Source organism: Odontesthes bonariensis, chromosome 18, assembly GCF_027942865.1.
Source record: "Odontesthes bonariensis isolate fOdoBon6 chromosome 18, fOdoBon6.hap1, whole genome shotgun sequence".
NCBI classification, from domain to species: domain Eukaryota; kingdom Metazoa; phylum Chordata; class Actinopteri; order Atheriniformes; family Atherinopsidae; genus Odontesthes; species Odontesthes bonariensis.
The window spans coordinates 17,676,955-17,701,992 of NC_134523.1; the positions used below are offsets into that span (position 1 = coordinate 17,676,955).

The 25,038-nt window shown below is 42.4% G+C and overlaps 1 protein-coding gene across 1 annotated transcript; it reads left to right on the plus strand.

Moving 5' to 3' along the window:
- The first annotated feature begins 225 nt into the window (after nt 1-225).
- Nucleotides 226-25,038, plus strand: tgfbr2a (transforming growth factor beta receptor 2a). The gene is made up of 7 exons (XM_075450189.1): nt 226-539; nt 2,991-3,132; nt 3,974-4,164; nt 11,368-12,146; nt 12,849-12,990; nt 22,020-22,144; nt 23,771-25,038. The coding sequence occupies exons 1-7, from the start codon at nt 467-469 to the stop codon at nt 23,948-23,950; spliced, it is 1,632 nt and encodes a 543-aa protein (XP_075306304.1). The 5' UTR covers nt 226-466; the 3' UTR covers nt 23,951-25,038.

Consider the following 25,038-nt stretch of genomic DNA (forward strand, 5'->3'; position numbering starts at 1 on the left):
TAATATGAGCAGAATTCTGTTTTGTTTTTTGTTTTTTTTACAAGAGCTGAAACATCTATAATCTGTCTGTTTGCATATCCATACAGCCTATGTATACTGTAGGTGGTTGAGCAGTTTTAAAGCGTGTCATTTCAAGCCTTGCCCTGCTGGGTCTCTTAATGACATGGTTCAAGACTCAGTGAGCCACATGAGCACGGCTGAGCAGAGGAGGGAAAAAAAAACGCTGTCCAACCCCTCTGAAGATTTCCTGTCTCGTGAAAAGCGCACATACAGTGAGTCATATAGGGCAAGTCCTGCCTGGTGTGTTTACCCTGCTGCTGCTGCTTCTTCTTCTTCTATCCGGAGCTGTGAAGGCGCAGAGGTGCAACAGGCGAACCGAAGAAACTCCGCGGAGTCTTGACTTTAGCCAGCTGTCAAGGCTTCAGTAAATTAATGAGAAAGAGGGGCGAGTACAGTCCGGTTCGAAATGGAGCTACTTCGGTTTTCCGCTTTTTGGTGTGGAACGATACTCTTTGCTAGTGTTCTGCTCGAGGCGGCGGGTGAGTTGAGCACTTAACTTCTTGAAAACTTGTCAAAGCCGCGCGCGGCTGCCTGTCTTATCACTGCCGCGAAGCAACTTAAGTGGAAACTTTAAAGCTGTTTGAAGCGCAACGTGACAAATTGCCTTCTTCTGAAAGAAACTGTACCATAAGTGGTGTAGCTCGGCTGTTTTTTTTTTTTTTTTTTTTTTTTTTTTTTCTTAGGCATGTGTTTGTTTTACGCAGGCCCCGCGTGCGCTTTAATTACAATGTTTTTAATTGAAAGAAGACACCTTCCGTGTGTAAAACAAGAAGCTTCCCAAGTGTACAGGTTATTGAGCTTTAAATGTTGCCGAATAGATGTAGAATGATACAAGTTTACTGTGGGAATACTTCTCAGACATCACCTGCTGGAAGTCAGTCTCTCTGTTGCTGTCAGGTCTTGGAGCCCCCGCTGAGGAAGACGCTTCTTCATCTGTCTCAGTCTCAGTCCCGGCGGCACCAAGTGGTTTTGGCTGCTCTTAATCCCCTTTACCCCCTCTCTACAATTATATGTAGCCCTGAGTGACAATTACTACCATTCATCCCTTCCATTGCCCGCCTCCTGGGTTTAAATGACATGCTCTTTCAGAGGAGCTACTCTAATGATATAATTACTCTGCTCAGCCACCTTCCCACCACCAGCACTCAGGCATGGACTTACCCCCCCCTTCAGTGTTGATTTACTTCAAAACGCCTCTCAAGCCCTCGGAGCAAAACTTTAAACTGCTCTGTCATTTAGTTTGGTCTGGAGTTCAAAGAGTAATATTTCTGATGTTTTTATTTGGGGGGGGGGGGGTGTCAGAAAGCGATATCTGCCAGCAGTTTTACTGAGAGCTTCTCAAGAATGTCACTGTGCTGCCGGCTGAGGGGCTGCTGAACCAGGATGCCACAGATGTATTGTGGTTTAAATTTGCTGCTCCACCACGCCGTGTAGTAGCTCCTGCGCCTGGCAGCCACAGGTCAAACCTCACCCTGTGTGAACCGACACGGGTTCAAAGCAGAGACATTCAACAACCCTAACCCTCAAATGAATGTGAAGAAATGTCCTTGCCGAGAAGCGTGCTTACACCTACACTTCCTGATCTGTAACGCCACACAGAGAGAGACGCACCATCTTCACACCAGCGTCTCCCACTTCACATGCATGTCATTGAAACACCTCCTCCAGTAGATGAAGAACAGCAACTTGTTGTTGGACTCAAACCCACTTTCTCACAATTTGGAAATGAGCTTTGTGGTCTGATGTGAGGAACAGGTTCTTCTTCCTGTGCAGCTGTTTGTGTGGTTTTTACAGTAGAAGTGCAGTCACATGCTTTTTGTATTGCTTTTGTTTCTTTGTTTTTTTTCCCCCCTTCCAGTTTGCGTTATTTCCCAGCATACAGAAGTACAGTTTCAGGCTGTCCCTGTGTGGGCTATTATCTCTTTTTCCTTCATGCGCTCTCAGCGAGCGGCTTGACTGAACATCATCTTTATTAAACCGTGTAGGGGTAAGCTGTGTAGACTTGTACAAGCTAATCTTGTACCGACATGAGGGGATTGTCAGTAAAACACTTTTTTTTTTTTTTCTGATAACACTTCAACCATTTGGGCAAGATTGTTCCTGAGAACTCATTTGTGTGAGCAGGAAAATAAAATCAGAGATTCATCATCCTCTGTGTGCCGCCTTTCCATTCCCAACAGAGCATGCTTATTTGCTGATTTTTATCATTAAAGACCTGCAAAACTGCCGTCCGGGAATTTCTGGAGAAAATAAAGCACTCGCACACATATCTTTCTCTTTCTAGTCATTCATAAACACATGACGAATCATGTCATTCTCGGTTTTTGATCGTTGTTGGCACAGCACCTTTCTATACGGGTAGCCGACTCATCGGGGATGACAAATTAGAGGCCCCTTGGCAAGAAGAGGCATCCCTGTTTTCCTTTGTTTGTTGTTCTTGCCTGTCTGGCAGTTGTCTCCTAAGGTGATTATCAAACCCACAGGCACTCAGTGCACAATCCAGTCTGTCTCACTGATATGGGTTTGCCTGCCGGCAAAGTCAAGTCTGAACAAGACCAAAGGAGGACTTCACAGGAAAAAATGTGTCCGCCCCTCTTGGATGAAATACTTTGGATTTTCTTGCGGCTCTGTTGAATAGTAGCTTTTACTTACAGGCAAATTCCTGTGTAAAAAAAAAAAATAATAATAATAAAAAAAATTCCAAGAGATTTCCTGCTCCAACTAGATGTCAGTTTTCTTATTTTAAGTGCTCATAAATATCACATAAATTCCGGTCATTGATCATCATGAAGGTCTTTTGGAGTTTTTCTGTCATTTAAGGTCAGGTCCAGCTCAAACCATCCAGTAGCATTAAAGGTGGTGGATTTGAGCCTACTGTGTGTTCTCAACTCAATATCTGTCCTCTTTTTGCCTTCCCTCTCTTATTCCAGAGGCCTCTAAAGTGAAGTTAAAAAGGCTGTGCAAGTTTTGTGATGTGCGGGCCACCAACTGCACTGGCAAAGGGAGCTGCAAGGTGGAGTGTGACATTACTTCCATCTGCGCCCATTACGAGGAGGTGTGTGTCAGTATCTGGTAAGTGTACCTTGACAAACCTTATTCCTGTCTTGTAGATTTGATTGTTTTTTTTCCTTTTACATAAATAGATTATTAAGTTATAGTAGATTCTAGTTCTGAGAGCACGTTTTTACTGACAGAAAGTGGCCGGAGAGATAGAGGGAGCAATTCATTCTCTTTACTAATCAAAAAGGCATAATTTCCTCCCTGAAGCACTAAAGTGTCTCTCTTGGAGTGACCTTTCCGTTCCAACGCTACTTCAGTCTGCATTCTGCTGGCGACAGTCGGCTGGAATATGAAAGCGCACGAGCGTCTAACCATTCATCAGCATCACATCTGACTCTGAATGGGAGAAGCAGCAGGAAGCAGATTTGTGTTGGTGGTAAAAGCTTAACGCCGTGCTGCTGTTTTTCATTATATTCACAATGTGGCGAGCATGTCATGAGCTGAGGTTAGCAGAAAGCTAATGGCGCACGGACGGCAGCACCTCTTTAAAACGTCTCTCAGAACCACAAAGCCAGCACTGCTCAGCAGGAACTTAGAATCTGAATATGCAGATTTGTGCAGGATCAGGTATTTTCCTTTTTCCTGTTTGTAATGGCTTTCACTGTTTGTGCCTTTGACCTTGACGCTGCTCTCATTTACATAATACTTTGGCTGTGGGCTGCTGAAAGAGACTAATACAGCATTTACAGCCACAGCTCAGTCGCTACGCTGCTGGAAAAAATATATTATTTGCACAGGTGTGGAAGTGATAATACAGATATTTCAAACAGGATTTTATTCTAAGCGACAAGCCAAGAGCACAAATCAAACTTACTGTTTGATCACAGGATTTTCTGTATTTTCTCTTTCCAAGGAGGAAGAAAGACGACAATGTCACCTTTGATACCGTGTGCCACGACCCGGCTCAGAAACTGTACGGCCTGGTCCTGGAGGATTACAACAGCAGCAAGTGTGAAATGAAAGAGAGAAAGGGCATGGGCTCAGAGTTCTTCATCTGCTCCTGTGACGAGGATGAGTGCAATGAGCAGATATTTTTTGAGAGAGGTCAGTCTGAGACATCCAGCAGCCTTAGAGGGACACTTGCATGAATTTAACCACCTTTCTGGTAGTTTGACAGATGTATCTGATGCATTCACCATTCGCCTCCACTCATGAAAAATATATGAGGCTCTTTAAAGTCCAGTGCTCGGCTATGTTCCCCAGCTTGTCTAAACACGGCCTTTATGTCTACAGTTTGAGTCCATTGCAAGCCGTACACAGTGGTTTATCAGAGCTTGTTGGAAATGGCTCCCTGCTGTGAGTGGAAATGATGTTTGATGAGAGCAGTGAGATTAAACCTAAACGGTTAAATTGCAAGCTCCAAAACCAAAACAATTAGCTAAAACAGGTGAAACACTCCTTAGAGCTGCAACGTCTGGTAATAATTTTCAGTGAGTTCATCGCTTGGCGTTAACCTGAAGACATCACACTTAGTCGTTACATCCCCTCTTACTTTATATAATGATGTCACTTAGCACAGCTGTAAGTTGTACAAAGTTTTAAAATGCCCTAAAGACCCCCGTTTTTCCTTCCTATCCTGAACCAACTCTATGTTTTCTTTTAATTGTACAAAGTGGAACTTTATGCACCTCATGTCTGTACAGAATAGCCTCACAACATAATAGCCATGGGCGAACTGATACTATTATGCCAGCTCCTATCTGCTTGTCCTGTAAGGCGTCATGCGTGAACACTAACATGTGTGCACCGTGATGCTCTCCATGATTACAAACAGATTTAGGAGACATTGGCTCGCAGACTCCAGTTACAACACTGGCCCTTGAATCAGATGTATTTTGACTACAGCATCCCGGCAATAATAACACTGAGGTACATTTCCGAGACCTGGCTCTGAACAGAGAGCAAAATTGAAAGCATCTGCACGGTGCAAACCACGTCATGGAAATGCGTTCTCACACTCTTGAGAATGTCAGTGCAGTGTCTGTAACTTCTCAGTAAACTTCTCAGTAAAGTGGGGCAGGGTGGTAATAAAGGCACTCCAGATAAAATACAAACTACAAGGCAACAATACCAGTAAATTCACATGAATCCATCCCCTTCCTATTACGAGTAACCATTGGACCTTTGTAAAACATTTTCAGCTTTTGCTTACAGTTTTGTGTCAATAACTGAATAAGAGATTGAGGATGCTGCGATATATCTTAAAGCATTTAAAATCAGAATCATCTTCATTTGGCCAAGTTTGTGCTCACAAACAAGGATTGACTCCGGTTCCCTAGTTATCCCAGAGGAAAGATGATTGTCACATAGAACCACCATGGTAGTTGTTACCCCTCTTTTGCCACCAGTGTACTGCTTATAAGTAGGGCAGTGGAGCTATTAACCATCTTAGTGTGAATATATTTGCACAAACTGTTGTAAATGTAAAAAAGTCTGACAAAATAAGACCAGCTTAAGTGAAAACAAGCTCAGTGATGCAGCACAAATAGATGAAAAAGCAGTTTTATTGATAATCTAAATAAATGAGTCAGTGCAAATTTAAAAACTAGTACTAACATGTTATAAGCAGTAATAAGCTACATTTAATAATAAAAAACAAATACATTTGTTTATTTGTGTTATTACTTAGAGGTGGAGGAGGATTTGGGGCGCTCGGTGGTGTAGTGGGTTAAGCAGGCGCCCATGTACAGAGTCTACAGTCCTCACTGCAGCTGGCCCCGGTTCGAACGCATCGGACGTTCCTTTGCTGCATGTCTTTCCCCCTCTCTCTGCCCCCTACTGTCCTGTCCATTAAAGGCATAAAAATAATTAAAGAAACAAAAAAGAGTTAGAGGAGAATTTGGATGCTATGTTTACCTTTTAGACATGCACCTGGCAGGAAACAGTCAGTTTAGCATATAGCTAACCTGTGGTTGGAAAAGGGACTTTTTTTGTGCAACCAGTTACCAAACATGTCACTGCATATATCTCTTAGACAGCAAATGTTGTAAACATATTTTTCATAAATCTAAAAAACCAAAAGGATAGGACAGGCCGGCTTCATTGTATGATGCATGATCTGATTCAAAGACAAGTGACTAGCTTTAGCATGTAGCGTGCCAGCATGGAGTTTTGTAGAATCTAGGTAGTTGTTTCTTGCTGCAAAATAGATTTTGCAAACTAATCCCATTTCACCCCTTGGCCCTACCCCTTACCCCTTACCCCTTCCCCTCCGTTTTGCGCGTTCACGTGTAGGGGTAGGGGTGTCCCAATTCACCTTAAGACCGAGGGATAGGCCTAGGGGAAGGGCTTTGTAGCCCTTGAAACGGAGGGGTTCGACCAGGCAGACTCCGTTTGAAGGGGTATGATATATTTTCCAGAGTACAACGCGACTATCGGGAGTCTTTTTAAAAATGGCAGAAGCAGGAGCACCACACAAATGTAAGTTCCTCTATTTTTTTTGCCATAATTTAACTGTTTTAACCGTATTAGGTTGTGATAACCTAAAACGCTTTTTATCTCTGCTTGAGTGCATGATAGAGAAACTTTAAGGTGAGTTGATGCGCCATGCACCCATTGTACACACAGCCACCACTACCGCATTCTGAAACACCTTTTTTTATTTTTTACAATGGATGAAAGTGCATGCTATAATGTCATGTCGTGTCTTGTTCCCCCAGAACATCACTGAGCCCAGCACCTCTGATGTGCCATGCACCTTCGCTGTTCCTGCTCCGGTCACCCCACCATCATCTCGTTCTCCCCACCATCTTCCATGATTGCACTGTTGCCCATTTATATTGTTATTTTATTGCACTGTTGTCTTTTTATGTCATTTTCATTTCTGTTTATATTCCATATTTGCACAACCAGACACTTTAATCTGTTATTGGCACTATACCCAATAAAATAAATTAAAGACAAAAGGTTTGTGAGCATGATTATCACATCAACATCATATGAACGACCTGAACGGATATTGGTATGAAGAGATTTATTACAAAAGGGATTAAAAAAAAAAATTGGGACACATTCTCAAACAAAAAAATAACATCTTAACAGTTCAGCATTTAAGTCACAAAAAAAATATACATCGCACAGCTCTACAGTGAGACCTGGGCTGCTAATCTGTCCCGTGTTGCATTTCCAGGCCCAGCATAAAAAATATATATATATTTTTTTAAAAAAGCCACCAAAACCTATATGCATTGCAGATCAATACTGTGACACCAGGGCTGCCAATCTGTCCCGCATTGCATTTCCACTCGCCACATTAACTGCTAGGGCCTCTCAGGTTGTCCTCTGCCACATCCTCATCTGGCTCAAGCAGGTCCCCATTGTCCAGACACACATTGTGGAGAAATGCACAGGATGCAATAACCTGAGGAGCAAACACTGGCCTCACTTCCAGTGCCTTGAAAAGGGTACACCGCCACCTGGTCTTCATTACCCCAAAGGCTCGCTCAATTATACTACGACCCTTGGCATGGTAGTAGTTGTAGCGGCCCTGTATTGGTCCATTGACTGGTTCCTTGTACGGAGGCATGAGGCTGATGGGTGTGTCTAAACATGGGTAGCCACCATCCCCAAGGAGAACGTAGCCTGGTGGAGGGTACCGCCTCTCCTTGTAGCAGGTGCTGTTTTTCATGACCCTCGTGTCATGAACGGAACCCGGGTAACCAACAAAGATGTCCAGGAATCTTCCAGTGGAATTATAAATTGCCTGCATGTTGATTGAATAAAAGCCTTTGTAGTTCAGATAGTCAATTTGGTGCCGTGTTGGTGGCTTGATTCTAATGTGGCTACCATCTATTGCACCCGCAACATTTCTGAATGCAGGGCTCCCAGATAGCTGAACAAATCTTTGGCCAACTGCATCCAGCTCTCCAGCCTGGGGGAATGCAATGGCACGCCGTAGATTTTGGCATATGTAATTCGCCACTTTGTGGATGACGCGGTGCACCGTGGATTTGGGAACGTTAAACACACGAGCCACCACGATGTAAGAGAGTCCATGTGCCAACCAGTATATATAGATCAGGACCTCCAGTTGCCCGCCCCAACCATGGTCCTGCTCTCTCTGTAGTAGCCTTTGGACAGCTTGTATGGCTCTTCTGCTGAGGCGAAAGTCCTGCTTTAAGTCCGCCTCAACATTGAACCCCAACCTTAGAACAGGCATGTTGTGGTCCAATCTGCAATAATTTGTAGGATGACCCGTCTGCTGGAAAGAAAAACATGGAAAGATCAGGCTTTCAACATCCCAAACCAACACATTGATAGCACACACAATGCAGTGCATTTATTTATGTCATCAAATCTGAACCTGGTACAAAGAAAACCGCTTCAAAAACGCATGAGCTGCATGTTTATCCCAAACGGAACGAGGAGAGTAACAAAAGGCTAAACGTTAGCTTATGCTTTCAGCTAGGTTAGCCAGGTTAGAATACTACTCCAATCAGCAAATCCAACGAGACAAGCAAATTGTTTCTATATTACACGATATCACAAATGTACAGTTAGAAGCACTTTCAAACACACACATACATTATCATATTCACACGCCGGCTATGGAAGCTACTAGCTTATTTGCATTCATTTCTCATTCTACATATCGTAACAAGATCCAGCAATGCTCCCAGATGTCAAAGACTCCTTCGCCTGATGGCACTCCGTCAATTCGACGTAGATATTTAAAAAAATATCCGAATAGCCCAGGAGAGCGCGAACACCACTGCAGCAGGCATGTTTGTTTTCTTCTGGCTAAAGCTGTCGCTTTTGGTTACGTAACAACTGACGGCGCGGACTTATGACGTACGTGAGTGTGAAGGGGTGTCCCAATACGAAGGGCTAAGTTCTCACCCCTACGCCTACCCCTACGATTGAAGGGGCGAGGGGTAGGGGTAGAAAAATAGAAATGGGATTGGGCCTAAAACTCCCATCGTGGAATGGGGAGGAAAGTGCGGCATGAAATCCAAAGCATCATATCATGCTCTGCTCCTAACTGCCCTAGATTTAAGAGAAGATGCTGTGTTTCTCAAACATTATCCCAAAGACTTATTTCAAAGCTCAAATGCGCATTGTTTCTGATAAACGACTTTCAAATTACGGAAAATCCTAAATGAGGCATTTATTTTCCTTAAATGTACAGTGGAGCGTAAAACATTCCACACAACAACTTGATAGGTTTGCCCAAAGCCGTCGGTTGGAGTCCTGGGGGCACAGTGACAAGTTTGTTGTGAGAAATAGCTTCTCACTCTGCAAAAAATCAAAACAAACCGTCTGGCAGGGGCCCTGTACAGGATCTCAGACATGTGGTTTCCTGTTTAGAAAAAAAAAAATTATAGAGTAGCACAGGGCTTGAACGGGCAGCCAACTAGATGACTTCTACAGTCATCGCCCTCCCTTGTTTAAACCTGCCTTTGCTCCTCGCAGCTACTTTGACCTCCAAAAGCATTTTGTTGGCAGTTATAGAATGAAAAGAAAGTTCACACAAACTGTAAAAACACTGACACTGCAGACATGACTCAGCAAACTTAAACTAGATTTACAAATTAAGACAGCCGAAAATTGCTCATTGTTAATTGGAGCATAGAAAGTATTTGGGACCAGCTGTGGTGCCGGTGTTTACCATGTTGGATTTGGTGATATATATTTTTTTATAGGTCTTTCTTTCTGACCGCGGCTTTAAAAAAACACTCAACTATAAACACAGCACTAACATGAACTTTCGCCGTTTGCCAAAAGCGTTGCAGCTGTCAGACACACCACCATCTAAATTATAAGAGTCAGACATACAATATAAAGGGTTACAATATGTGGTCGACTGGGTCAGGGTTTGGAGCAGTTTTTACCTTTGTGGTCCAGACGCTAACTTAAGATTTCTGTTATTGTATTCTTATAGACATTCCTCAGGGAAGGGCCAGTTCCTCTGTTGTTCTAAGAATATTACTCTACTCCGAGCCAGAAGTTGATACAGTCTGCCACAAAGTAATCTGAATTTGTGTTCTTTACATTTGGTGACACAAACTGTTATATATATATTTATATGAAAGATGAAAAATAAAACAACTGTAAGGAATTCCCAGCAAGGAGGAAAATTCAACACGTAAACAACATTTCAACCATATGTGGTTGGTGTGTAATTATTGAGCTTTTTCACATATCATGATCTTCATTAGCTCATGCTGTTGGCTCAGTGATGGGGAAATTGTAACTAACTTTTGCCTCTTCCTTAGATTTGAACTTGTCACTCGTGATCAAAAACTCCAGAATGGCTGTTAAACGTGGCCTCTGGGAGAATAATGTCGTCAGCTGCTTTTTCCAACCTCAATGATAAACTTTCAAAGTTTAGGGAACATCTGTGTTAATGCGCACGGTTGAACAAAAGCAACATACAGTGAAAAAGAAAGTAACATTAACAAGGATGAAAAATATAACCTTCCCTTAGCAGCAACTTTGTTTCATAAACATCTGAGCTTTCATTTTTTTTAAATTTTTAAATTTTCTTTGGTGCGCTCACACCAACATCTACAAAATGGAAAAAAACAAACAAAACAAACAGATTCATGGATAAGAAATGACCTCATTTCTTCTGCTCCACAGTATCCTGAGCATGTGTATGTGAAAATACAGCTTTATTGCGATGAAAATGATCTATAATCAGCGAATTTAACGGGACGTACCAGTAATGACTGTAATCAGGGTTCAACAAAACATTTATATGAGCTTTGTTTGTTGCTTCTGTAGAGCTCTTTCTTTTGAGTTTATTATATCTTCAAAGCGAGAGAGTTACGTGCATTTACGACTATAGCACAAATTGTTTGATTATTACAGTTAAAGAGCCCATATTATGCCCTTTTTTTTTGTTTCTTTTTATAAGTTGAAGACTAGAAAAGACCACTCTGCCCCTGCTGCTCACGAATTAGGAGCTGCTTTTCAGTTGAACCTCTTTAATTACCCCTGACATGTGGAACAGCATCAGTTTGGATTTAACTGCAAATGCCAGCGTGTGATTTGTGTACTTTTATGTATTTTGTGTATTTTGTATTTTGTACTTTGTGTGAGCTTTCACACACAGTCTCAGTTTTTAAGCTACACGTCATCTTTCATGGCAAATTTTTCAGTTATATATGCAGTGGTACATGTAGATGTTTCCTCTTAAGTACTTTTTTTTTTTTTTTTCATCACATTGTGATGTCATCACATTGTTACAGAGATGTTGGTATTTTCATTTCTCATCATTCGATCCTTTGGCTTTTGGTCTCTCAGACACGGATTCCCAGGTGGTGGCTTTGATCTTAGTGAGCCTGGTGCCCCTTCTGGTTTTGGCTGTCATCGTCATCACTTCCTTCTACTGTTATCGGGTCTACCGCCAACGCCAGGCCCACTCCAAGCGCAGGAAGGGTCCTCCGCTGGACTTCAGCGACGCTCGCGCCATGATTATCGACGAAGAGAATTCAGACAGCAGCTCAACACACGCCAACAACCTCAACCACAACACCGAATTGCTGCCCATCGAGCTGGACGTCCTGGTCGGAAAAGGCCGCTTTGCCGAGGTTTACAAAGCCAAACTGAAGCAGCCCTGCTCCTCAGTCAGCGAGGAGCAGGGCTTTGAGACGGTCGCGGTTAAGATTTTCACGTACGAGGAGTATGCCTCCTGGAAGAATGAGAAGGATATTTTCTCAGATGCAGATCTGAGACATGAGAATGTGCTTCACTTCCTGACTGCAGAGGAAAGGAAAGTGCAGAGACAGTACTGGCTGATCACAGCTTACCAGCCATTAGGAAACCTCCAAGAGTACCTGAGCCATCACATTGTCACTTGGAACGACCTGTGGCTGCTGGGCAGTTCATTAGCCAGTGGAGTGGCACACCTTCATAGTGACCACACCCACTGCGGCCGCTATAAGGTGCCCATTGCTCACAGAGACATTAAGAGCTCCAACATACTGGTGAAAAAGGACTTGGCCTGCTGCCTTTGTGACTTTGGCCTCGCACTTCGGTTGGATAACTCTCTGTCTGTGGATGAGCTGGCCAACAGTGGGCAGGTAAGGCTTCCTAATCCTACATTCAGGGTCATTATATGGTTATAAGCAAATATTTCAGAATTTGGGCCATCGCCCTGGATGCAGGCCACTCTTAGCACTGCCATATGATACGCTTTGAAGATATTTTCCAGAGCCATGCTATCAATCAAACTTCAATTTCTTATCCCCATCTCCAAATATATGAATGATGTTGATACAATGGTGTTGTGAATGTTCAGTTTGTGGTTTTATTACAGGCAAAAGACAAATATGCTGGATTGATTATTAATGGACTCGGCATACTGGTGTAATAGAGCAGAGTCGCATTACGCTCTGTTATGAAAATGACTCATCATGAGAAGGCCTCACCCTCTGCTGTGCAGCATACCTAATGCATTGTAATGTCCTTAATGCACTTGGAGGAAGCTCTGTTGAATACATTTTCCCAGTTGGTAATTATGTGAGGAGAAGCATCTTTCTTGGAGAGCTCAGAGCAACCTTTGTTTTTCCAATTATTCTTCACATTAATCATGTTTTGATTCTGATAAATGTGTTGTGACGCTTTAATACGCACAACACAAAATGACCACCACCGAGTAAATAACGGCTGAAATGTTCTGCCTCAACAAAGCCATTTCTGTGAAGCCTTGAATGTGCAGTCCCTGGTTTGCAAAGGGGCTTCGGTTGCATAAATCTCTGTAACTCTTGCCTGCTTTCCTTCAGGTGGGCACAGCCAGATACATGGCTCCTGAGGTGTTGGAGTCCAGAATCAATCTTGAAAACATCGAGTCTTTCAAACAAGCTGATGTCTATTCCATGGCTCTCGTTCTGTGGGAGATCATCTCCAGGTGCAGTGCAATCGGAGGTAAGCTGACGAAGTGCTCAGAAGCCAGACTGCACACAGCCCGCCTGGTGAAATAGGTTGGAAATATTTTGATGTTTGGCCACTAAGGCATGGCAGAAGCTTTAACTCTAAAAGCATAAACTTGCCCAATGTGCGCAGGTTGTTTTCATTTGTATTTTGAGCTTTTCACGTTTCCTTTTATGCGTTAGAAAGGCCCCACCAAATGGGTTGGATCAAACTACTGCGGGATTTCATCACAGTGAATAACACGCAATGAAAAAAAAGTCTCTTTATTAATATACTTTCCCATTAGACCAGGCTGTTTTTAAAGTGTATTTTACTAACAGCCATGCTGTGCTTAACCACAAGAGATTGTGGGATAGCATTACAATTAATCTCAAGATTAAAATGGAATTAGATTAAATCATATTAACCATGCTTCATACTTAGCCCCATGGTACAAAGCTCTGCGGTGTACTTCACATTCCCACACAGTACTTGCACATGTAATGAAATATTTTCTACACGTGTTTCCAGATGGGTTACATAGGACTGCATGTATGAGCCTGGGAAATCTTCTCCTTATCACATCCTTACAGTGTTTTGGGTTAAAAGGTCAATTAAATTTGTGGCGGTCGGTGGCGTAGTGGGTTAAGCAGCCGCCCCATGTACAGAGGCTACAGTCCTCGCTGCAGCTGGCGCCGGTTCGAGTCCCGCACCAGACGGCCTTTTGCTGCATGTCTTCCCCCTCTCTCTGCCCCCTGCTTCCTGTCCGTCTCTCCAACTGTCTATCCATTAAAGGCATAAAAAGCCCCCAAAAAAAAAAAAAAAAAAAAAAAAGGTAAATTAAATTTAAGATTCAGTGCTCTCAGTGGGAACGCTGAATATTTTGATTTGAAAGCTTATGCCAAATAATTTCAGAACATTGATCCAAAGCAGCAATCCCACCACAAGTCATCAAAATCTCCCCTGACTTTAACAAAATATTTACACTTTCAAACGGAGCGACTTTAAGTCGGCAGATGATTTAAGCTTCAAATGAATTAATGATGAATGTAAATCATTAGTGAATGGTTAAGTGAATAAACGATTCTGCTTAACTGTGTTTAGAGAGGAATATTTCAGACGCAGAGGAGAGGACAAGCTCGCCAAAGTCAATAATCAGACGAGAAACATTCTTCTTTTTACAGAGGGGGGAAATTTTGAAACTTTAAAAACAACTGGCCCAAATTCATTGTCTTGTTTATTTAGTGCTTTTGGTTTTCATGGGGGTTTCTTCCAGTTCCCGAAAGCTGGACTCCTTTAGAATAGTTGTTCAGCATGTTGTAGAATGTGTTACTTTCACTTTCTTCAGAATATTTCAGGTCAAAAAGGTCAGTCAGTTGCATTTCAGCAGGATAAGGGGCAAAACATAATGAAAGCTTCACCAAACTGGTGAACATAGCAGGACAGAATAGAAAGGTGCATTTAGGTCCGTGTGCCTCCACATATCACACACTTATGTATGCATCAGCATTTTCAAAAAAGCAGGAAGTAAAAGTTGATCATCTTTTCTTTCAGTTTCCTTCATTTTCTTTTCTCTTTTTCCATTTTATCTGCTAGAGGCGTATCCTTCGAATGTGACTTTTTTCGATGAGTTGCCGTTCTCTTTTTGATGTTTAGACTCATACCGAGACAACTTTCAGTCTTCATTAAGTCACGATAGCCAGGATTAGTGATGTAGCTGGGGCTACTGCCCATCTGTGGACGACCATGAAGGCAGAGTATTGGCAGAAAGTCAACAAAGGTAGCATAAGGAGGCGGACTTATTCGTATCGTGTATATCAGAGAGATATTAAAGTACATACTTAGTTTATCCTGTGGAAATTAACAGGAGGCTGGAGACTAGCCCAGCAGACACTGGATTATAGGCAGGCTACAGCATAGACAGGTCACCAGCTCTTAAAACTTATTTAGTGCTTTTCCATGTTCGATTTCTAAAACACATTCTTTTCTTTGCATTTTGGCCTCTCATACAAATATAAAGATGGTTTTAGGCCACTGAGAACAAACATTTTGGTGAACCCTGCTACATTAGTGAAAGCTATGCACTATAACCCTGTTGAATCCACTATTAGGAACAAAAAGAGGAAGGCGGTGTGGCATGGACAGAACCTTCATTTGATGTTTCTTTTCTTTTTAGCCAGTGGTTGTGTGAACATGGCTTTTATCTTAGATGGCCAGTCCAAACTGACTTTATCTTGTTTCTTTTCACTTTTTGTCTTGCATGAAAAGCAAAGTACAAAAGATTGTCATTTCGAGGTTTTTAATTCAGCTAAAATCACAGGTTTTCCCTAAATATCAAAGAATTCCTTTTAATCGGCATTGTAAGTTCAGGTTTTCTCTCTGTGATTTAGTGTGATGTTGCACAGGGTCAATTATGTGCTGTGGATACATTTCAGCACACATCTGTACACATTCACTGTGACCTTTTTGCTGATAGTGGAGATAGCCATGATACCCTTGGTAAATTAGAGATTAGCTGCGATCGCTTGATTGTGTGGGGAAATCAATAGAAGCGCTGATTGATTAAATGTCCTCTGTAGCCTTCTTAAATTTCCTCAGAAATTCTGTGACGGAAAGAAAGAAAAAAGAAACCTCACTTGACCTCTAAAGAGTACAAGTGCAGTGTCCCACACAGCCTCGAGTTCATTTACAAGATGTGTGACACTGTGACAGAACTTCATCAGCGAGCCATTAGTCATGATATTAGCTAAATCTAAAAAAGTCAATCTATCTTGTCGAAGTCTCAGGGATCATCGACCTTTGCTGTACTAATGTGCCGTTACTTGTGTTTGTCATTCCGTAGCAAAAACAAGGTCAGGATATGTGCAAATAATAGAAATGGGTGATTATCTGAAGGCAAAGCACGGTGCAGTATTTCATGTTGACAGTCGATCATTTGTTTCACTTCCCTTTGGTGTCTCTGTGGTCCCATTATGTTTCTGTGACTGCTTCTGTCTCCATTGTGTCAGGGCCATGATTTACTGCCAGGTTGGAGCTTGAACATTTTTACTTTGGTCTTTTCCTGTTTTGCCCCCGAAGCCCCTCGAGGGGTCTCCTTGAAGTGTGTCCCAAAGTTACTCTGCAGAAAAACATGGCCAAGTGACCCACAACCCGTCTTCCTTTCCAACTGTGAGAATATGTTTACCCAGTGGGTACATAGTTTTACAGAAAGCACAGTCTCCAGAGGCTCTGTTTTTAGTCTGCAGTATGTGAATACAGATTACTGCTTTAATATTGGGACTTTCTGTGGCTAAAGTCTGAGAGCGGGCCAGGGTGGATGCATGTTTGTAGGGATGAACTAAACAAATCCAGATCCACTGTGGCTTCATCTGCTTCTGTCTTTTTTGGACAAAGTCCTCATTCATTCATTCCACATCCTCCTCTACGTTTATAATTCCTTCTTTTCCCTCTCTTCATATTTATTTAGATCCCAACCATCGGAGTAAATAGAACCAAGTAACGTATTTTCCGCATCCTCCTTCCTGTCATTCCCTGCCTCTCTAACCCTGACACTTTTCACTTACTTTCCATCTTTTCTCCCTTCTCTGTGTCTTCTTCTTCCTGCCTGGAGGTAAGTAAAGCAGCGGCTAATTGCTCTCCTGCTGCAGTGCAGCGCTGTTGATAGCCGTCCAGCTTCTCTCATGCAGCCACAGACAAGAAAGACAGGCTGGTGTAGATTTCCTTGAGAGGGGAAGCAGAGGGGTTCCCGTCCAACCTCTGGACTAAAGATAGAAGCCGCCTGGGCAGTTTATGTGTTTTTCCTGCTTTCTGTATATCTCTGTCCACATTTTACAGACTTGGCAACTGTCCGAGACAGGCATAAAAAGTGAAATCTGTTTTTCATTAAGGCTTAAAACCCAAGGAAACTCGCTCATGCTGAAAGGTTAAATCGCTGCACAAACACAGCCACTCTCCCACCTTGATAGACTTTACAAGGGTGGAAACAATAAGCTGTGAAAATGGCGTCCAGTAATTTTGCTTTGCTTCACTGGCAACTAAAAATCTCATCAGTATCTGGCTCATCTCGTATTGATTCTGGAATCGGAGATGCATGAGAGTAAAACTGATGTGTTTACAGAGTGCACTCAATGGAGTTGCATGCTTTTACGCAGCTGCTGTCTAGTTTTCTAAGTTGCCAAGCTGTCCCGAGAGGTCTGTGAGTCACTTATGACTCCCTGAGAACTCCCCTCACTTTAGACAAAATGTGAGAATACAGTGTGTGAACACACACAAGGGTGACACATCCGGTGGTAAAGACTTAGTAATCTCTTGTCTCACTTTTCTGATGCCACCTGTCTTTGTGTGCGTCTGTGGACGGCAGATGTCTGATCGGCACATCTAGACGCACGCAGTCGCAATTCTGTCACAGTTCCTGCAACAGTGGTCTGATCTGAGATCTGCCAGGCAAAAAGAACACTGCCATCTGTCGAGACTGCCAGTCAGCCAGCCGTGAGCTATCACTTTGCTTTCTTTTCATCTTCCAAGACTATAAAGATCAACACACCGCCGGTAGAAAAGAAATGCTGGATTCGAAGCTCACGTCTTTTTATCTCTGCCTCTGTTCCTTGAAACGTCTCCTGTATAATTTAGCCGGTCTAGATTTAGGACTTGGAAAGACTACGATGGCGTTCCTCAGGCGGGTTGGGCGAAGTAGGGGGATAATAGTGGAGTGGTGTTGAATGTGGAGCTGCAGACGAAGAAATGCTTTCATTCCCCAGAGGGGGAGGTTGGGCTAGACTGGAGAGGAGGAGAGGTTAGGGCAGCTGCTCTCCAGATGTCAGGCCATCAAGAACTGGAGGGCTTAATGGTGTGGTATGTATCTCTGTGAGCAGAGGGGGGGGGGGGGGGGGGGGGGGGGTACGGCTATATCACTCATTTGGGGACAAATTTTTAGAGTTTCAACCCTTGATTGGAGATGAAATGGGGACAAAATGTACACTCCCACTTTGGTTTGATTGAAGTTGCACGGCTTTCTTTAATGGGGTTAGCTGGTGGTAAGAGCCTGTATTAGCTTACAGTATATGGTAGTGTAAGTCGGTGCCACATGTCCTAAAGTAAGCTCTGCTAATGTGTAATAAACGTGCATACATCTGTAATGCATGACTCTCACAACACAAAACAAGTGTCACCGCTACCGCAGCCTAATGAAAACTGGCTGGGAGCGGATCAGTGGAGCCTCACAATGTTGACACAATGTTGTTGTGATCACATTACTAATTTATCTCCCTATTTGTGTTGAAACTATGTTTGGATCTGCATTAAATCTAGGATTTTTGTTGTGCATTTAGACTTAGTAGTATGGACTATTAATATCTTAACATACAGGACTGAGTGTGATGTGAGTTCAGCTGTTTGCCCGTCAGTATTGATGAATTTGGGGTTGCTGGCGGCAGCACCTGGTTATTTATGGAAGATTAAACCGTAGGTTTCCCAGCAGATAAATTTAACTAAATTTCTCTGTGCTGCAGGTTCCCAGACTGTTTGTACAGTCATGCCTGACAAGTGGCACAAAAAAAAACATTAAGGAGGAAATATGTGCCAGCATTGCAAAAAGTCCCATCACCTCACGTCAGCTGTTGTAGGACACAGTCTCAGTTCCTCATTGTTGCTGTGCTGAACTTTTAAAAGCCTTTGCAGAAATCTTGTAAATAATGTAGTGTCTGACTTCTGCTAACTCCAGCACTCCTTATCTAGCCCCTAGGTGGGTTTTCAATTGCTTTTTAAGAGTCCAAAGTTTAATTCAAGTGTTGCCTTTCACAACCATCCTTCCTTTTCAGAGAGGATTGGTCAATCTTTCCGTTCCGCTAATGTCACTGTTATTTACACAGCAAAGTGCGCTGTGGTATGACTCAAATGTTTGGGAATGAGCACATGAGCATGTTTTCCGACAGTTTACAAAAGCAGATTTGCTGTCTTTCTAGAAACACACTCTCTGGACTTGTCAAAACAACATCCGCAGGTTGAGGGATGGCTGGATTCTGCTATGTTTAAGCTTAAATGCCAAACCAGACAAAGTTTGTTTGCAAAAAACAAGGTGCTGCAGCCTCTGTAAAAAAGACCAGTTTGGGTCTGTTCGGGGGCTTTTTGTTACGTGTTGAAATGAATTAAACCCCATTTGATTCTTCCCTTATTAGAAACTGCATGCTAGGAAAGGTTTGCTCCAGTAGTTTGAATTGTTGTTTTTATGTCTTTATTGCCCACATTTTGTTTTATATAATTAATCATCATGATCTAACGTGAGCGTCTCGAACGGACAGGCCAATTCAGAGCTCACTGACTCCACCTGATGCTGCTTTGTTCTTGCCGAGACATGTTTACATACAGTTAGAAAGCATTTACGTTTGCTTAAGATCTGCTCGTGTAGAAAAAAAGAGACTTTTTCCCCAGGCTACAACGGACAGACACAGAAACTGTAAAGCAAACTGACGCAACTCGGTCTGTCAGGTTTTAGCTTTCATTCAGACGTGAGAACTGTGATAAACATGTTTGCCTTTGAAAATGATTGAATGGCTCAGTTCTGACGTAGCTATTGCAACATATGAGAGGGGTTATTTTTCCAGCAACACTGACGGAGAACTGAAAGTTTGATCATCTGCTTTTGTTTTTCACTCGCATGTATTTTTCAGGTTTTATAATGCAGCCTAACAGCAGAAGAAGGAGTAACTTAAGCCAGTACCAGCTGGATAAGGCTGAACCAAAGTTGCACCCAGAGCTCAGCTGTCTGGCTGATGGTTTGAGGTTATGTGGAAAAATTCTGTGGTACTCCTCCTCTTTTTTTTTTTTTTTCCATTTTGCATTCTTGTTGTCCAAGAAAGACAAAGGCCTTTTTTCTTGGACAGTGCGGAGGTTTCAGTAGTGCTGGGCAATACGGCCAGAAAGACAAAACACAATGTATATCTCTGTATATCCTGACAAATATTTACTTTACTGCATCTGTAGCAACAAAATGTAATTACAATAGTTAAAATACGTCAAAACAAATACATGTAAACACTGCTGAGAAATGTGATGTCAGTGGGAGGAAGGGATTCTATACATTTATCATAAAGAAAAATTATAATGAAAGAAACGTTGTCGCTTTAAGCAGCAATCGTGCCTACGTTAAATGCACATCTCCTAAGTTTAAGATATGTACTTGAATGCACCGTGACGCCTGGAGGGCTCTGACATGTAAAGTTATGTAGAGCTCAGAATTAACAAGCATCATTGCTTGAACACCTAGTAATTATCAGTTAGTTACACTGACAGTTGGAGCTTTTCAAAGTGACGTAGCTATACAGTAAGTACCTTTTAGTTTTTAAGAGGCAATAGCTTAACAGTATCTCCCAACGATCTTGGCTCATAGAAAGTTGGTTCACAGTCATGATCAGGCTGCAGCTGCTCTGCAGAGATGTGGGGGAAAAAATACAAGGGATCACGCTGTTCTGGAGGCCCTCTTGAAAACGAAGTAGCAAAAGTTTGATTAACATCTTTCTATTTTTTACTCTTGTTGCGTTTTTGAAAAAGTATGTGGACCAAGTCACTGAGTTGCCAACAATGAGAAGAAATTGTAAATAAGCCTTTTGCTGACAACAATGAAAGGAAAGCGGGGGCAGTACTGCACTGCGAGTGAGGAGAAATCACACTGGCACGTCTTTGTCAGACCATAACGACATATGGTTTTGTGTTATTTTTTTTTATTTTTTAGAAATATATCGACATGAATTGGAAAGTAAATATAAGGCCCAGACCCACGTTCATGCAGCTTCAGGTTCATGGAAGACCTGTGCCTCGGTTGTTCCTGGGTCCGTCTAAACGAATTCCCTCTGAGATGAGGCTGACCGTTTGAGTCGTGCTTCAGACACATCTAACTTGTATTTAAGTGCATTTGGTTCAACCAATGACATCTGCAGAGACATTTGGATAAATCTACAATTAGTCTTTCTTGAATCTGGACTTTGCTCTGTGGACTTTCCTGTTGTACTTTGTGTTGATCAATCCAGTGAGTGCTGTCAAAGAAACCCTTTCATTTGGGCACAACAAACCTATCAGCAGCTGTCAATCATGATAATCAGTGGAGGCAGCCATGGTCCCATTGTAAATGTGTCTATTTGCATTGTTTGGCCTGCATTTATACAGTTTCGGTTTTGAAAAGTACACAATAAATCACAAGTTATGCATCAAGCTGATAGGAAACGTTGCCAAATATCACAAACGAGGGACTGAGGACAGCTTCACATCAAATCACAGCCGCCATGACGGACAGTTTGGCTTTGCTCGTAAGACGATGTGAATAATGTGCGTCCTGACTGGAGTGTGGCACTTAGCCCTCAGAGTACAGGACAAGAGCCGGCACCTGTTCTGGTTGAGAACCTGCACACAGCAGTTTTTATACACAGTGAAAAGACCGCAGTGGCGTGCTCCTGTTCCACCATTCCCTTCACAGTAGTCTTAACACAATCTGTCGCTTCATTTTTATTTTCTTGTCTCGGCAGATTATCAGATGCATCCTCGCTTTACGTTCTATCCACAGCCCGTCTCCTCCAAACCACTGATTTGAATTCTTGGCCTGAGTCAGTTAACCTCCATTTTAAATGCATTCTGGATCTTGTTGTGAGAGCAAGCACAAAGCCTGAGCTGTGTTAGTGAGATACTTTAAATCCACGGGCGCTGAGAATAGAAATGCGATAATGTGTTCCTCCACAGCAGATCTCCCCTTTGGCTGCTCTATCAACAGCGCGGGATTCTTTAGCTGTTTGTGCTGCTTCAGAGCTATTTAAAGTTTCCAAACTCGCAGTTTTGATTCAGAGCGCACAGTGACTCCTTTGAGAGGTGTTGTTGATGTGTGTGCTGTGGGGGCACAGCCGTCTGATTTTTGCCTCTCTACTCAACAGAGCTGCATCTGTCAGTCGATGTAATCAGATTCAAAGTTTATTGGCAATCATAAAAAAAAGCCCACAGTTTTACAGAGCCGCAAGCTAATTCGTGTTCCCACCTTCTTGTTTCTTTTTTGTGCTCCCCCACAGAGGTGAAAGAGTATGAGCCCCCGTTTGGAAACCTGAGGGAGCACCCATGTGTCGAGAGCATGAAGGACAGTGTTCTCCGAGACCGAGGGAGGCCAGAGATCCCCAACAGCTGGACCAGCCACACAGTAAGAGACACCACACATGCAGCACACTGTCTCAGGCTGCACGCTTCACTCTTTCAGTGGAACTTGAGACATGAGATTATGCATGAGGAAAAGTATTTTCAATGTCAAGTTTTTAAACTGTGCGAGGAATTCAGAGTGTTTGTAGTTCCTTGATGCAGCCTCAGTGGAGCCTCAGTAACAGCACACATTCTCAGCCAGCCCCCTGGAGGACATTAATGAAGCTGTACTCAGCTGTTCACATGAAAATTGTCCATTAAATAAAGATGAAAATGTCATGCCAGAAAAGATCAAGTCTTGGTTCCTTTTTTCAATGCTGTGCTACTTTTTCCATGTTAAATTTAAACTGCTTTAATGAAACGGTCAAACCCTTTGAACCAGTTCTGCCTAACTGATGTTTTTCAGTTAATTCACAGGCCTCGTTTTAAAAAAGCTTAAAGTTGTGTTCTATGTTTAAAAAAAAATGGAATATGAATATAAGCGAAAATGTCTGAAAAAAACAAAAGATGAAATCACGGCAGAGGCTCTGAAGCGCTTCCGAAAGCCATCGTAAGTGAAACCTAAAAACATTTGACTTTTAAAACCACAGCGACTGTCCAGAGTAAGACTTTTTAACATTTGAGCTGTTTAATATTTTATGTAGATGGATATTATTTAAATGACTGCATTCTGTTTTTATTCCCATTTTACTCCCTATTAGTCAGCCATATCATGTGGTTCACTAACAGTCGAGCACTGAAGCTGTGCGCCACACACCTTGCGAACGCTAACATGATTTTATTGAGAAATCCTGAGCACAATGACTCCTCAGTCATCTCAGCAGTAAAGTAGCTGGTCTCTATCTCTGCCCAAGCTCCAGGAATTCAGAACTTATGAGTAAAATATGCACCAGAACTGTATTTGTACTAGTTTTTCCATTCTTAACTGTAAACATATTGGGGGTGAGTTTTCATGCAGCTCACTTTTAAAAACAGATGTTTACAGGTTGTTGTTGTTCTGACACATTAGATTGCATTTTGTGGGTAACATTGGTTTATTATGAGTACAATAAAACAATTTAATTGCAGCTTTACTCTTACACAGTAAAACCAAAGTAAAAGTTACAGTTCCGCATGTATTTGTGTCATAAAGTTTATGTCAGTTGTAAAGTTGTTCTCAACCAAAAGGAGCAAGTTGGTGATGTCCATCACCTCATGTTCCATGTGTGTGTCTGTCCTTCAGGCATTTATTTATGGGACTCCTAACTTTAAATATCTGGCACTTCCTTTTGAAGCACCAGAAATGTAGCTGCATATGTCTGCCGCTCATCCCCTGGTGATTCTTCTGATTTGAACATTGGATAGTGGGTGATTGACCAAACACCGCCCGGGAGTTAAGGCCTCTAGGGAAAATGCAGTTGAATTTCCTGGGTTCATAAAAAAGTCCTTTGTTCCCTCTGTGGACTGATATTTATGTCCTGAATTATTACTATGCTGAGTACAGTCCCTTAGAAATCTCTACTCACTGTCCAGACTGCCATGAACAAAGACAGAAATGTGTAAATGCATTCACAGTTTCAGCTTCAGGTGACGATGCACACCTGCCTCCACTCGATCTTTGTGACTCACCATCTCTCTGGTCCCTTTGCAGGGCATCCAGATGGTATGTGCCTCCATAGACGAGTGTTGGGACCACGACCCGGAGGCCCGTCTCACAGCGCAGTGTGTAGCCGAGCGCTTCAATGACATGGACTTCGTGGACAAGCTGTCGGAATGCTCTGACTCAGAGGAGAAGATTCCTGAGGAAATCATTGTGGTGGATGAAAAGTAGACCCTCTGTAGAAACACTGCCCCCACCAGGACGGCTGAGGAATTACAACCAAGCAGCTCGGAAAGGACAAAATTCCAGCAGATGGATTGTTTGGTTCACCAGAGATGTGTGACAGAGGAGCAAGCAGGAAGATCAGAGACAGCCATATATATATATATATATATATATATATATATATATATATATAAGTATCAGAAACCAGTAATGGACAAACAAGGGACATTGCATCTTAATGATCATTTTTAACCAAATACTATTTGCACTTTATAAGTAACTATGCACACCAAATTATATATTCAGCATTTTTTGTTAAAGGGGGACACAAAAGGGACCAATGGAAAATATTACAACACTTAACAACACTAATATTGCCCTTGTTGCATATTCAGGCGCCTACTTTATTTTCAGAGGTGGCCAGATGGTCTTGGCTGAATATCAAAGGGGTGAAGAGACACAAGATTGAAGGTGCCAGAAGAATTTCCAGGCATGGAAATGACTGTTGTGACCCAGCTGCAAGGTAAAATGGAAACTGAACACGTGCTCAGAAAAGTAAGGGTTTTGTTATAAAAACTTAACTGAAGTTAACAGTTTAGACATAAAAGATTTAAAAAAAGGAACGACGAGAGTGCTCATCTCATCTGAAAGCCACACCAGATGTGCCTTTTATTCACACCTTCAGAGTTGCAACCAAAGAAGCCAAGTAGGACAATGAAGTCCACGCACGACTCAAAGACGGCAAGGATGCAGAGGGGCGTAACATTGACTCACTCTCTCAGTAAAACAGATAAACCTTTAATCAGAAAGGAATCTGAACAATATAATAATATATACAGTATGCATATATATGTGTTTGTGTGTGTGTGTGTGTGTGTGTGTGTGTGTGTGTGTGTGTGTGTGTGTGTGTGTGTGTGTGAAAGGGAACAGAGTGAAGTGTGAGGATCGAGGCCTCTCATCTGTATGCTATCCAAGCTAAGTTTTTGTTTTGTTTCGCCTTTAGAGGAAGCTAAGGTCTGAACAAGTGCTCAGAAACTATCTGTAGTAGACTTTTGTATAACAGTGTAAAGCCAATATTAAAATCATTACTGTAC

What these genes read in the sequence shown, in the direction of transcription:
- tgfbr2a (XM_075450189.1), top strand. Translation starts at nt 467, where the DNA reads ATGGAGCTACTTCGGTTTTCCGCTTTTTGGTGTGGAACGATACTCTTT. An exon ending in TGTTCTGCTCGAGGCGGCGG is followed by an intron (nt 540 to 2,990) that starts GTGAGTTGAGCA and finishes CTCTTATTCCAG; the next exon opens with AGGCCTCTAAAGTGAAGTTA. An exon ending in AGCTGGCCAACAGTGGGCAG is followed by an intron (nt 12,147 to 12,848) that starts GTAAGGCTTCCT and finishes GCTTTCCTTCAG; the next exon opens with GTGGGCACAGCCAGATACAT.